The sequence below is a fragment of the Homarus americanus genome, unplaced genomic scaffold (genome assembly GCF_018991925.1).
Source record: "Homarus americanus isolate GMGI-L3 unplaced genomic scaffold, GMGI_Hamer_2.0 scaffold8020, whole genome shotgun sequence".
NCBI lineage: Eukaryota > Metazoa > Arthropoda > Malacostraca > Decapoda > Nephropidae > Homarus > Homarus americanus.
Window position 1 is genome coordinate 25,001 of NW_024712315.1, and position 13,376 is coordinate 38,376.

Genomic DNA, 13,376 nt, shown 5'->3' on the forward strand with positions numbered 1-13,376 from the left:
CAGTTCCTCCAGCGGCTGACAGAGGGCGGGAAGATCGTATCCCCATGGCCAGAGAAGAGGGAGTTAGATTACTCCAAGGAGAAGGAGCCAGTCAAACTCAAGACTGGAGACAGTGCCCAGCTTCAGGTAGGTCCTTGACACTCTCTAATTCGTGATGGTCGAGCCAAGACATGCATAAAACAGCTTCTAAGTCACTTCCTGGCTGATCCTTTTACTATAACTGTTGCTCGTATATATACTTTGTTGTGTGTTATTGTTCTTCAAGACTATAATCTCCATCACTATCTCCAAGGCATCTCCACCCACCACCACCACCACATCATCTCCACCTAACACAATCTCCAACATTAACCTATCACCTCTATCACCTCCTCCCTCACCACCACAATCACAAACATTCATCACCAACACTCACCAACACCTCTTCTTCTCCAACACTCTCACCAACACCTCTTCTCCTCCAACACTCTCACCAACACCTCTTCTCCTCCAACACTCACCAACACCTCTTCTTCTCCAACACTCACCAACACCTCTTCTCCTCCAACACTCACCAACACCTCTTCTTCTCCAACACTCTCACCAACACCTCTTCTCCTCCAACAGGTAAGAAAATACAGCATGGTCTCAGAGATCTCCCGCGGTAAATTCTCCGTCATAGCCAAATGTGTCCGGCTTGACGACCGCCGACAGTTCGTGGCCAAGATACTGCAACACAAGGACAGAGAATACGCCGTCAAGGAGGAGTTTGAGGTGTTGAGAACTGTCAGACATGAGAGAATCGCCCAGCTTTATGAGTCATACAGGTGAATTTTGAGTTTGTGAGCTGTACAGGTGAATTGAGTTTTCATTTTCTTTTTGATTAATTCCAGGTCTTTCTCACTTCTCATCCTCTACTTGTCATATGATACACCTGTCTCTCATCTCTAACCTATGTCTCTCATCTCTCACACCTGTCTCTCATATCTCTTATCTCTCCATTTCTCAGTGTAAACAACGTGACAGTGTTCGTGATGGAACCGCTAGGGGGAATAGACATCCTCACCTATCTGGCCTGTCAGTACGAATATACGGAGCAGAACATCTTCACTATGGTCACTCAGGTATGTCTCTCGTCATGTTTGTACTGTCTCCTAAACTTTTCATTCCGTTTTCTTTAGCTTTGTGACTGTCTCCCATTTTCTCTTTAATCTCGTTTTCTGTTGGAATTTGGGTATATTTTTTATCGCATATTCTACTGGTATTAAAATTTCCTTTCCGTCTATTTTTTTGGTATATCTTAATATCATCATCTTACCGTCATTTATAACCTTCCTTGTCATTTCTTACCGTCAATTACCCGTCCCTATCTTCTTATACCGTCACTTCTCTACCCACACAGGTATTGGACGCTCTGTCATACCTACACTGGCGCGGATACTGCCACCTAGACATACAACCAGACAACATCGTCCTCACCACTACCCGACGCTGTGATGTAAAGCTGGTAGACCTGGGTAGTGCACAGAAAGTCTCCAAATTGGGCTCTACAGTACCTATCAACGGACTCCTAGACTATATTGGTGAGTTGATGTCTCTCTCTCTCTCTCTCTCTCTCTCAGCCACTTGTTGACCCAGGGTGTATATTAGGAGCTGGGAAGAGTGATAATGAGAGCTATCTAAACGTCATGTGGGCTTCGTCACCCCTAGCCCTTTAGTATTGTGTTTGTGATGAGAACAACGACCAGGCACTTGACCTTTCCCTTCCCACCTTACCTCCCTCCATCCTTCCTTCCCTTCCTCCCACCCTCCTTCCCACCTTCCTCCTTCCCTCCCACCCTCCCTTCCCACCTTCCCACCTTCCTTCCCACCTTCCCTCCTTCCCTCCCACCTTCCCTCCCACCTTCCCTCCCTCCTTCCCTCCCTTTCTCCCACCTTCATCTCAGGGTCGTATTTCACTAACTCAACAACATCTTGACTTACCAGAGAAAAAAAAAGACCCATCTCATAAATCATACAAAAACCATCTTTATACCACACCTGAAGTAACCCAGATAGTGCTATCCCACACACCCAGGTTATGAGAGAGAGAGAGAGAGAGAGAGATTTTATCACCTGAAGATCAATCACCCCCACCAAATTACTCCCCTCCCCTGACTATTCAACTCTAATCAATAACAACCTCTCTCTCTTATCTTCTTCCCCACAGCTCCTGAAGTCTTATCAGATCAACACGCGTTCCCTAACAGCGACATCTGGTCTCTGGGCGTCGTTACCTATCTCCTGTTGTCCGGGGTTAGCGCCTTCAAGGGTGACGATGAAGACGAGACGAAAGAGAATATTCAGTTCGTCCGATACAGATTCGAACACTTGGGGAGCAACACAACGCAAGAGGCTATTAGGTTCCTTATGCTGATCTTCAAGAGAGATCCCAGGTGTGTGTGTGTGTGTGTGTGTGTGTGTGTGTGTGTTGATGTTGTTGATGCTGCTGCTGCCTCTATTAAGTGATGTTATTAGTGTTTTAGTGATGTTATTACTGCCTCTCTTAATGGCATTAATGAGCCCAGTATATAGCATTAATTAACTCAAAATACACTTAATGATAGGAGCAATTATCCCATCATGTACTTAATTAATAATAGTACCTAGGCTAGAATGTACAGTTCACACACTACTTATATGACACACTCTGGCGGGCTCAAGATTCCTAACACCTTGACTGACCACCGATTAATTACCTGATTTGTATCAAGGAAGATGTATACTGTTTAGACGCAGGGGTGTCAAACTCATGGCCCTTGGGATGGTCAGGTGTGGCCCTTGGGATGGTCAGGTGTGGCCCTTGGGATGGTCAGGTGTGGCCCTTGGGATGGTCAGGTGTGGCCCTTGGGATGGTCACTTGTGGCCCGCGGGATGACGGTAAAATTTATCATCCCGTGAAATTATGAAAAATAGATATAATCATTTTTATTTAGTAAAATGAATTTTACATACTTAAGATCAGACAAACCCAAATGGGGTATTCCTGGTAAGCCAGGTAAGGCAATGTGTGAAGCTGCAAACTTCAGTCCTGCAAATATGTGAAATAGCACTTGTGTTGGCCCTGAAGAGGGTAACTAAAATAAGAATTGGCCCTCGAAAGGTTTTGAGTTTGACACCACTGGTTTAGACGAACTGGCACATCATTCAGTTATTGTTCGGCCCCTGACTGCCCCCCCCCCCTTCCATAGAAAACGTACACGATGCTTTAAGAACACTGATTGAATTTTACCATAACTGTTTTAACTATTTACGCCATCAAGCTCCCTCGTCATAGAAAACTTTTAGTTGTCTAGAGAATGATTTGTCCTTAACGTAAACTCCGGTCATAAATCTCATAAGCCGTGAAAATTTTTATTCATAACGTCCACTGCATGAATCTACGTGATTGTATTTTTGCCAAACTTGTACCGATGATTTACGGATTTTAGTTTTTAAACAGAAATAAGATAAATAAGACCATATAAGAAATAGTTCCTCTCTATATCCTCCTTGATTTGTGTGTTTTGGGAGGTGAGAGACGGATGGATCCAGTTGTGGGTTAGGAATTTCGAGGCCGGAAATTTGTCTGTGTGGCTTATAAGGGTGGCGTGAACTGTGTGCAGGTAATTAGCACTAAAACTCTCCTTTAATTACCTGAAGCAATACCCTATGTAAAGTAACCCGTGTGGTGTTGATCCTCAGCAAACGGCCGACGGTGGAGGAGTGTCGGGAACATCGCTGGTTGACCGAGAACGACTTCATGTCCAAGAAGAGAGAACGAGCCAACTTCTACGGCAGCAGACTAAGGGTGAGTTGAAGGTTACCAATATGGTGCTCTGTGTTGGAGAGTGTTGACTGCCTTACTGGGTTGGTACGAGAGAGGATACGGGTTAGTGTATGTCATAGTAATGATAAAAAAGGTTATGATAATGAGGTTAATAATAATGGCTAATGGTGTTTTTAGTAAATATAAATTAGTAATATCAATGCTATTTTTCATTTATTTATATTAGTATTATTTCTTGCAATGGTGTTTTGTAATTACTAGTCTTATTAATATGATTTTCAATGTTTATTATTATTATTATTATTATTATTATTATTATTATTATTATTATTATTATTATTATTATTATTATTATTATTGTCATCACTTTTCACTGTAGGGCCCCTGAGATAAATAATACACAGGTCACCTTAAGCTTGAGATGTTCTAAGTCGAGTCTTTCTGGTGTTTCAGGAGTACGACCTGGCGTACCACAGGGCGAGGGTTGCCTCCGCCACCAAATCTTCAGACTTGCTCAACTTCAACAACGCTGACCTACCCAAGGCGATTACCTACGACCAGGAGATGCTGTGTACTGTCTAGGAGACCACTAGACCCTCCACCACCTTCCAGAAGACCTACAGTCCTACACCATTCTCTCGCAGGCTGAGGTTTCCGCCCACCATGCAGGAGGTGAGGTACAATATCATCTAGAGAAGAAAACACACCCCCGTCATCTTCTGTATGAGCAGAAGAAGCTGGTGGTCGTCTCAGGGTTATCATCTTGGTCTTCTGGAAGGTCTGAGGAGTCATCACCACGTCCATTTGATATTATATGCCTCGCATCACCCGTTCCCTGGAGCCTCCGGTCTGTGAAGTCTGCTGGCTGAAGACTCTCCCGTCCAAAGCACCACCGTCTTGGGGTTCTTTCTGGCCTGGCGGCGTCCTGGCTACACTCCCGGCGATTATATCCTGCCACGAAGACTCTTATCATCACTACGATAAGCGTCACTATCCTCTCTGTAACCTTAACAGCAACAACAACCACAAAATTGAACAAGGGCCAAGTTAGCACTGGTCTCTGGTGAACCTCAAGCAGAGAGTTGAAACAAGTAATTCTTATAATATTAGTGGTGCTTTATATACTATTAAGTGATGATGTTATACTGGTTTAAAAGGAACGATTAATATGTCCTTTTAGTGAGTACAAGGTGTCCATAAAGCTCTCCTGGAGTCAAAGTTTGGCAAGTGATTCTTACGTCTGAGTTGTGATGTTGATAAGGAAATGATGAAAAAGAATATAAAAAAAAAGTCGGTGGGCGTGTCACAGTCTCCCCTTCCTTGTTCATCCTCACCAAAGAAAACGAGTCTTGGTTTATGGTGGTATTTCGTCACGTTCAGTCCAAGTGTTAAGGATCGTGGTGGTGGGTAACTGAATACAGTACAAGATGTAATGGCTGGTCGTCTCATTATTCTATGTATTAAGTGTGTGATGGAGATGAGCTTATAATTGTACATATTCTTTAAAGGTGATTTAGAATATACATCGAATTATATCATTAGATGTTTATTAGAAAAGAGCTGATGATGATAAATCTATCCAGTAAAAGTTTGTTATTTCTGAAGATGTATTTGAGTAGACTATAAGATACACTTACATAATTATAAGTAAATGTACGAGATTGTGAACCAGTTTAGACTCTACAGAACTAGCCAATGTTATTATAGTTGTAGTATAGTAATATATCTATTGCTTATACTATGTAGTTTGACGTGACCACAATAATAATATGTATCTCACATGTCTCACCGGAAACCGAAGGAAGTTTTGTACTGTATTGGGTATTATTATGAATGTATTGTAAACCTTCATTGAAGTTGTGTTGAGGGAAGTTGATCCTGTGAGGTGAAGGTTGTCGCCAATCTGAGTCTGGTCACAGCACAGAGGAAAGGTCGGGTGTTGTGATAATGTCTTCAAAGTAGAGCGACAGAGGCACACTCAGCCAAAGATCTTCAACACCCGGTACCATAGTAAATAGTGCAGAGGCACGAGCATTCAGCAGCATCTGGCGTTCCTCCACCCTGTAATCTTTATCTTGCATTGTGTTTATGGAAGCTATTTAGCCAGATGATAATTCGTAGTCATGGTCGTTTACTTATGGTACGAACAGACTCGTCAAGCCCACCCCCATGTTGTTGTGGAGGTGTTGGGCAGGACTGGATGATCACAACAGTCTAACATAAAAATGCTTCATCTTGTTACAAAAGTTCCTCAGAAGAAGTGTTACAGCTCCTCAGTAAGGTGGTCCCCTAAGGTGTTCAAAAGAAAGATGTAGGTGAGGGAGAGGAGAACACGGGTGACCTTTGAACATTATCTCTCACAAGCCAGATGGGTCCTCCAGACTATCATTAAGCTAAGTGTTTATCAGGTTTATGGCATCTGAGGTGTTTAAATAAAGCAGTTATTTATTTCTGGCACCTGTTACTCTCTCTCTCTCTCTCTTGAGTGAGGGTATGACCACACTGTCTTGAGTGAGGGTATGACCACACTGTTTGTGAAAAATCTAGTCACGATTGTTTGCTTTTCGAAGTTTATCGTTTACAATGATGCAGTGATTGTATTCTCATATTTCTTCTTTGTGTGTATATAGATAATTACGCTCCTTTTCTTATGATAATTGCCAACATTGCACGATTCTTTAATCATGATAATGTATATGGTAGCTGTAGGAACACCCTTGTTTCTCTGTTGTGTGTGTCAGATTGTTCAACCTTCCATTGCTTATGTTTATCAGAGTTTACGTGATGTCACGACTGGGCGTGCCCCTAACTGGCTCGTCGAGTGGCGAAGTCTTTTTTTTTTCAGTGACGTCACAGCAGGGCGTGTGTCTCATTGGTGCGTCAAATGATGACGTCAAGTGATGATTTTTTTCGAGAAATGGTGTACAGAATACTGATGCTCGTCTGACTTTGACAAATACAGTCTGCTCTCTATATCACTTGTCTCATTAACCTATGCATAGCAAAACCGAAAGTACTAAACAGAAATTCATGACCAAAAACAAAATACAGGAGATAAAGAAATGAACAACATCAACAGGGGTTAAATGGGACTACCAGGGAGCGCCCAGGAGCCGTACCAGGGTCAGGGACCCAATGGGACTACTAACAGACCCCAGGGTCAGGGGCCTCAGGGAACTCCCAGGGAACCTCCAGGAGTCCACCAAGGCCAGGGGATCCATGAGAATCCCAGGGACTCAACCAGGGCCCGAGGACACAACCAGAGGGGCGCAAGAAGCCGCTCACTCTCCTTGGGGCAACAACGGGCCTTCCCAAGAGCGGCGGGGACCCTGTCATGGACTCTGGTGGGCCCAGGGTCGGCGCCCTCAGGGCCTTGATCGTGATATCGTTCATACTACATACGTCCAGCAGTTTCTTACTTAACTGTGATTGGTGGACTAAAATGTAAATCCACCAAATTACAGCCAATAGAAGAGAGCAGTCTGTCAGCACAACACCCCAACTTATGTTTTCCTGTTGGATATTTATTCTCCTTAAATAAATACACCGCCCAACGCTTTTCCAGTATCATAGCCTCATGAACAATGTAAAGGAGAATAAATATCCAACAGGAAAACATAAGTTGGGGTGTTGTGCTGACTGAACGCTCTCTTCTCCTATTGGTTAATATTGATGGATTTATATTTTAGTCCACCAATCACAGTTAAGTAAGGGATTGCTGGAGGTATGCAAGATGTATGACACCACGACCAAGTATGCTATAGGGCACCTGGGAGGTGGCGCCTCTGGTAGGGCCCCTAAGGGTACCATTGCCCCAGGGAGAGCCTTTGGTAGCGGCGCTGCAGCTGGGAGAGCCCCTGGGGGCAACGACGTCTCTGGGGGATATCCTCTGGTCCTGCAACTGTGAGAGCCCCTGGGGTACCATGCCCCTTGGAGGGATGGGTTGCCTGGGGCCCCTTGCCAGATCTGGGGTCACCGTCGCAGCTGGGAGGTCCCTTGTGGTAGCCACCGCCCCAGGAAGAGCCCCTGGGGTTGCCGCCACCTGTGGGAGGGCACCTGTGAGTTTCTTCGCCCCTGGAAGGTCCCCTGTGGGTGTACACCCCCCTGGAAGGGCCCTGTGGACGCCAGACTTGGTAGGGAAAATGGGAACACCCCAGGGGGCACTCCACCTGTAGGGCCCCTGGTGACAGTTTGTTTGCACAATTCAGAAAAATGGGAGATATGACGTTAAATAAACACACTTCCCAACGCTTTTACAGTATCATAGCCTCATGAACAATGTAAAGGAGAATAAATATGCAACAGGAAAACATAAGTTGGGGTGTTGTGCTGACTGACTGCTCTGTTCTCCTATTGGTTTAAATAGATGGATTTACATTTTAGTCCACCAATCACAGTTAAGTAAGGGATTGCTGGAGGTATTCAAGATGTATGACACCACGATCAAGCGTGCTGGGTGGCTCCTGGGAGGTGGCGCCTCTGGTAGGGACTCCTGAGGGTAACATCACCCCAGGGATGACGTTAAATAAACACACTTCCCAACGCTTTTACAGTATCATAGCCTCATGAACAATGTAAAGGAGAATAAATATGCAACAGGAAAACATAAGTTGGGGTGTTGTGCTGACTGACTGCTCTGTTCTCTTATTGGTTAATATTGATGGATTTACATTTTAGTCCACCAATCACAGTTAAGTAAGGGATTGCTGGAGGTATTCAAGATGTATGACACCACGACCAAGCCTGCTGGAGGGGTCCTGGGAGGTGGCGCCTCTGGTACGGACCCCTGAGGGTACCATCGCCCCAGGAAGGGCCTCTGGTAACGGCGCTGCCCCTGGGAAACCCCTGGGTGCAACGACGTCTCTGGGAGGTAACCTCTGGTCGCCGGATTCCCTGGAAGGACCCCTGGGGTCGCTGCCACCCCTGTGAGTGCCCCTGGGGTTACCAACGCCCTTGGTGGGATCCTGGGGACGCTCGCGATCCTGGGATAGCCCCTGGGGCCGCTGCTCCCCCTGGAACAGCTCCTGGGGTCGCCGCCGCACCTGGGAGGTCCCCTGTCATATCCACAGACACTGGAAGGGCCCCTGGGGTTGCCGCCATCTTTGAGAGGGCTCCTGGGAATTTCACTGCCCCCGGAAGCGCACCTGGGGGCGTTTACACCCCTGGGAGGGTCCCTGTGGGCGCCACACTTGGTAGGGAAAATGGGAAGGCCCCAGGGGGCACTTCATCTGTAGGGCCCCTGGTGGCAGATTTTTTTGCACCATTCAGAAAAATGGGAGATATGACGTTAAATAAATACACCGCCCAACGCTTTTACAGTATCATAGCCTCATGAACAATGTAAAGGAGAATAAATATCCAACAGGAAAACATAAATTGGGGTGTTGTGCTGACTGACCGCTCTGTTCTCCTATTGGTTAATATTGATGGATTTATATTTTAGTCCACCAATCACAGTTAAGTAAGGGATTGCTGGAGGTATGCAAGATGTATGACACCACGACCAAGTATGCTATAGGGCACCTGGGAGGTGGCGCCTCTGGTAGGGCCCCTAAGGGTACCAATGCCCCAGGGAGAGCCTTTGGTAGCGGCGCTGCAGCTGGGAGAGCCCCTGGGGGCAACGACGTCTCTGGGGGATATCCTCTGGTCGCCGGAATCCCTGGAAGGGCCCCTGGGGTTGCCACCACCTTTGAGAGGGCTCCCGGGAGTTTCGCCGCTCCTGGAAGTGCCCCTTAAGGCGTATACCCCCCCGGGAGTTCCCCTGTGGGCGTCACACTTGGTAGTGAAAATGGGACTTCTCCAAGGGGCACTTCACCTGTAGGGCCCCTGGCGGCAGTTTTTTTGCACCATTCAGAAAAATGGGAGATATGACGTTAAATAAACACACTTCCCAACGCTTTTACAGTATCATAGCCTCATGAACAATGTAAAGGAGAATAAAAATGCAACAGGAAAACATAAGTTGGGGTGTTGTGCTGACTGACCGCTCTGTTCTCCTATTGGTTTAAATAGATGGATTTACATTTTAGTCCACCAATCACAGGTAAGTGAGGGATTGCTGGAGGTATTCAAGATGTATGACACCACGATCAAGCGTGCTGGGTGGTTCCTGGGAGGTGGCGCCTCTGGTAGGGACCCCTGAGGGTACCACCACCCCAGGGATGACGTTAAATAAACACAATTCCCAACGCTTTTACAGTATCATAGCCTCATGAACAATGTAAAGGAGAATAAATATGCAACAGGAAAACATAAGTTGGGGTGTTGTGCTGACTGAACGCTCTCTTCTCCTATTGGTTAATATTTGATGGATTTGTTTTAGTCCACCAATCACAGTTAAGTAAGGGATTGCTGGACGTATGCAATATGTACGACACTACGACCAAAAGCTATAGGTCTCCAGGCAGGGGACGCCTCTGGTAGGGCCTCTAGGAAGCCCCATAAGGGTACCACTGCCCCTTGGGGCGCCACCGCCTCTGGAAGATCCCCTGGGAGGCCCTGGGTGCAACGACGTCTCTGGGAGGTAACCTCTGGTGCGGATTCCTGGAAGGACCCCTGGGGTCGCTGCCACCCCTGTGAGTGCCCTGGGGTGTTGTTACACCAACGCCCATGGTGGGATCGCAGGACGCTCGCGATCCTGGGATAGCCCCTGGGGCCGCTTTCTACTCCCCCTGGAACAGCTCCTGGGGTGCTGCGCCGCACCTGGGAGGTCCCCTGTCATATCCACAGACACTGGAGAGGCCTGGGGTTGCCATGCATCTTTGAGGAGGGCTCACAGAATTTCACTGCCCCGGAAGCGCACCTGGGGCGTTTACACCCCTGGGAGGGGTCCTGTGGGCGCCGCACTTGGTAGGGAAAATGGGAAGCCCAGGGGTGGGCACTTCACCTGTAGGGCCCCTGGTGGCAGATTTTTTACCATTCAGAAAATGGGAAATATGACGTTAAATAAATACACCGCCCAACGCTTTTCCAGTATCATAGCCTCATGAACAATGTAAAGGAGAATAAATATCCAACAGGAAAACATAAGTTGGGGTGTTGTGCTGACTGAACGCTCTCTTCTCCTATTGGTTAATATTGATGGATTTATATTTTAGTCCACCAATCACAGTTAAGTAAGGGATTGCTGGAGGTATGCAAGATGTATGACACCACGACCAAGTATGCTATAGGGCACCTGGGAGGTGGCGCCTCTGGTAGGGCCCCTAAGGGTACCATTGCCCCAGGGAGAGCCTTTGGTAGCGGCGCTGCAGCTGGGAGAGCCCCTGGGGGCAACGACGTCTCTGGGGGATATCCTCTGGTCGCCGGAATCCCTGGAAGGGCCCCTGGGGTTGCCACCACCTTTGAGAGGGCTCCCGGGAGTTTCGCCGCTCCTGGAAGTGCCCCTTAAGGCGTATACCCCCCCGGGAGTTCTCCTGTGGGCGTCACACTTGGTAGGGAAAATGGGACTTCCCCAAGGGGCACTTCACCTGTAGGGCCCCTGGCGGCAGTTTTTTTGCACCATTCAGAAAAATGGGAGATATGACGTTAAATAAATACACTTCCCAACGCTTTTACAGTATCATAGCCTCATGAACAATGTAAAGGAGAATAAATATGCAACAGGAAAACATAAGTTGGGGTGTTGTGCTGACTGAACGCTCTCTTCTCCTATTGGTTAATATTTTGTTGATTTGCGTTTTAGTCCACCAATCACTGTTAAGTAAGGGATTGCTGGAGGTATGCAAGATGTATGACACCACGACCAAGCATGCTATAGGGCACCTGGGAGGTGGCGCCTCTGGTAGGGCCTCTGAGGGTACCATTGCCACAGAGAGTGCCTCCGGTAGCGGCGCTGCCCCTGGGAGAGCCCCTAGGGGGCAACGACGTCTCTGGGAAGTATCCTCTCTTTGCTCCAACTCCTGGAAGGACCCCTGGGGTCGCCGCCACCCCTGTGAGTGACCCTGGGGGTACCAACGCCCTTGGAGGGATTTTGGGGTCGCCGGCGACCCTGGGATAGCCAATGGGGTCACTGCTGCCCCTGGGACAGCTCCTGGGGTCGCCGCCGCACCTCGGAGGTCCCCTGTCGTAGCCACCGACCCTGGAAGGGCCCCTGGGGTTGCCTCCACCTTTGGGAGGGCTGCTTGGTTTCTGAGGTATTTTGGGTGTATTTAAATTATTCTATAAGTACTTAAGTCGTTAAACTTATTATATTTTAAGTCTGGGAGGAAAGTACAGGATTAGGTTGGGTTAAATTAGGTATGGTTAGGTTAAGATTTGGATCGGTAAGTGACACAGAGGATAAATTAACATAGTTTTGTTAACTTAGTTTAGTACCCCCAAAAATTCACGCTAGCAAGGCGTTTTCCTTAAAAGTTTGACTACAGTAAGCATTTCGTGTTCTCCGGTGGGAACTATATAAACTATTTATAATTTATTTATTCCTCCTCAACAACACCAATAAACCATTTACTGTAGCTGTGAACCATATGATAATCTCACACTGTGTGAGAGAGTGTACTTGTGTTTTCTATTTATCTTTGTTGCTTATGGCTGTCCGCCGATGGAGATGAGATGATGAAGAAAGTTTGCCTGTGCTGTGAAAGGATTATCGTGACGGAGTACTATAGAAGCGCTGACCCCACCACCACCAGCTTGGTCCTAATCACTAAGTTCCAGTGGCAAAAGCGAACTCAAGACGGCATTCAGGTGACCAGTCAGTCGAAGTCTGTCTGAAGCAGGTCACCCAGCTGCGTCCTTGTGTAGGGTGAGCTCTCCTGGACTACTCTACAAGGGAATGGGTTAGGAGGAGGTGCAGTGGTTGGTAGGCGTCAGGGCGTGTCTGAACCCCGGCGAGCCTCCACACCGTATCTCTAGGGTCCACTGCTGCTCCGAGATCCCTTACAGAATCTGTCACGAGGAGGCACTGAAGGGTCTTGGTGATAGAGAGGCTGTGTACCGGGAGGAGAGACTTACACACTCTGCTCTACCCTTTAACCACAAGGGCAAGCCGGCGGCAGTAGCTGAGTGTTAGAGTAGCAATCAGAGCTGTACCTTAACACTAACTTAACACTACCGCACTAGACACAACACATCACCACTTAGCCCATGAGCTATTGGTCTACCCTGTGTTACCCACCTTATTTACCTAATGGCCACCCACTACAGGTAGGCATGCAGAGGTAAAGAGGCCTGCGTAGGATCCTTCCAGTGGTCTTGATAATTTAGTCTAGGACAGGGAGGTGTTAACAAACATCATTAAGGTGTATCAGGTAAAAGGACTCACCTTGATAACAATCCCGAAATCCAACTTGTGTCCCGCTGCCGGTGGTACGTTCTGACCAGTGAGACTTTACGGGTATTTTCTACTGTCTCTCTCTATAGGGTCACACTAACAGCTGTCACGAGGACTTTATAGCAACAGTTCCAAGTTCGGTTAGGCGTAAACAAACACTGGTAAGGGAGTGGGGTGGGTAGAGGCTGTGGTTTTATCCCATCTACCTTTATCAGTGTCTCTACTATCCACCTGTTTCTCTCACTTCTATTACTCATTATTCCTTCTTTACTATTCACACACACACACACACACAGGGTTAATGAAACAAACACA

At 47.2% G+C, this 13,376-nt stretch overlaps 2 protein-coding genes across 2 annotated transcripts in view; one reads left to right on the forward strand and one right to left on the reverse strand.

Annotated features, from left to right (window-relative positions):
- The window catches only part of LOC121859979 (obscurin-like), a gene marked incomplete at its 5' end in the record, with an annotated part of 23,599 nt that extends 16,839 nt beyond the window's left edge, over positions 1-6,760 (forward strand). The window contains 7 exon segments of the mRNA XM_042356962.1: positions 1-126; positions 607-806; positions 989-1,103; positions 1,382-1,562; positions 2,189-2,414; positions 3,703-3,808; positions 4,241-6,760. The exon segment at positions 1-126 is cut by the window's left edge and continues 35 nt beyond it. Of these exon segments, the coding sequence (XP_042212896.1) occupies positions 1-126; positions 607-806; positions 989-1,103; positions 1,382-1,562; positions 2,189-2,414; positions 3,703-3,808; positions 4,241-4,369 (1,083 nt within the window).
- An 824-nt stretch (positions 6,761-7,584) lies between these two features.
- On the reverse strand, positions 7,585-8,887 carry LOC121860089 (translation initiation factor IF-2-like). The gene is made up of 2 exons (XM_042357122.1): positions 8,737-8,887; positions 7,585-7,829 (listed from the first exon to the last, which is right to left on the reverse strand). Exons 1-2 carry the CDS (start codon positions 8,885-8,887, stop codon positions 7,585-7,587), a joined length of 396 nt encoding a protein of 131 aa, XP_042213056.1.
- Positions 8,888-13,376: the final 4,489 nt, after the last annotated feature.

What these genes read in the sequence shown, in the direction of transcription:
- LOC121860089 (XM_042357122.1), bottom strand. Translation starts at nt 8,887, where the DNA reads ATGGCGGCAACCCCAGGGGCCCTTCCAGTGTCTGTGGATATGACAGGG. An exon ending in CCCAGGATCCCACCAAGGGC is followed by an intron (nt 7,830 to 8,736) that starts GTTGGTAACCCC and finishes GCCCTCCCACAG; the next exon opens with GTGGCGGCAACCCCAGGGGC.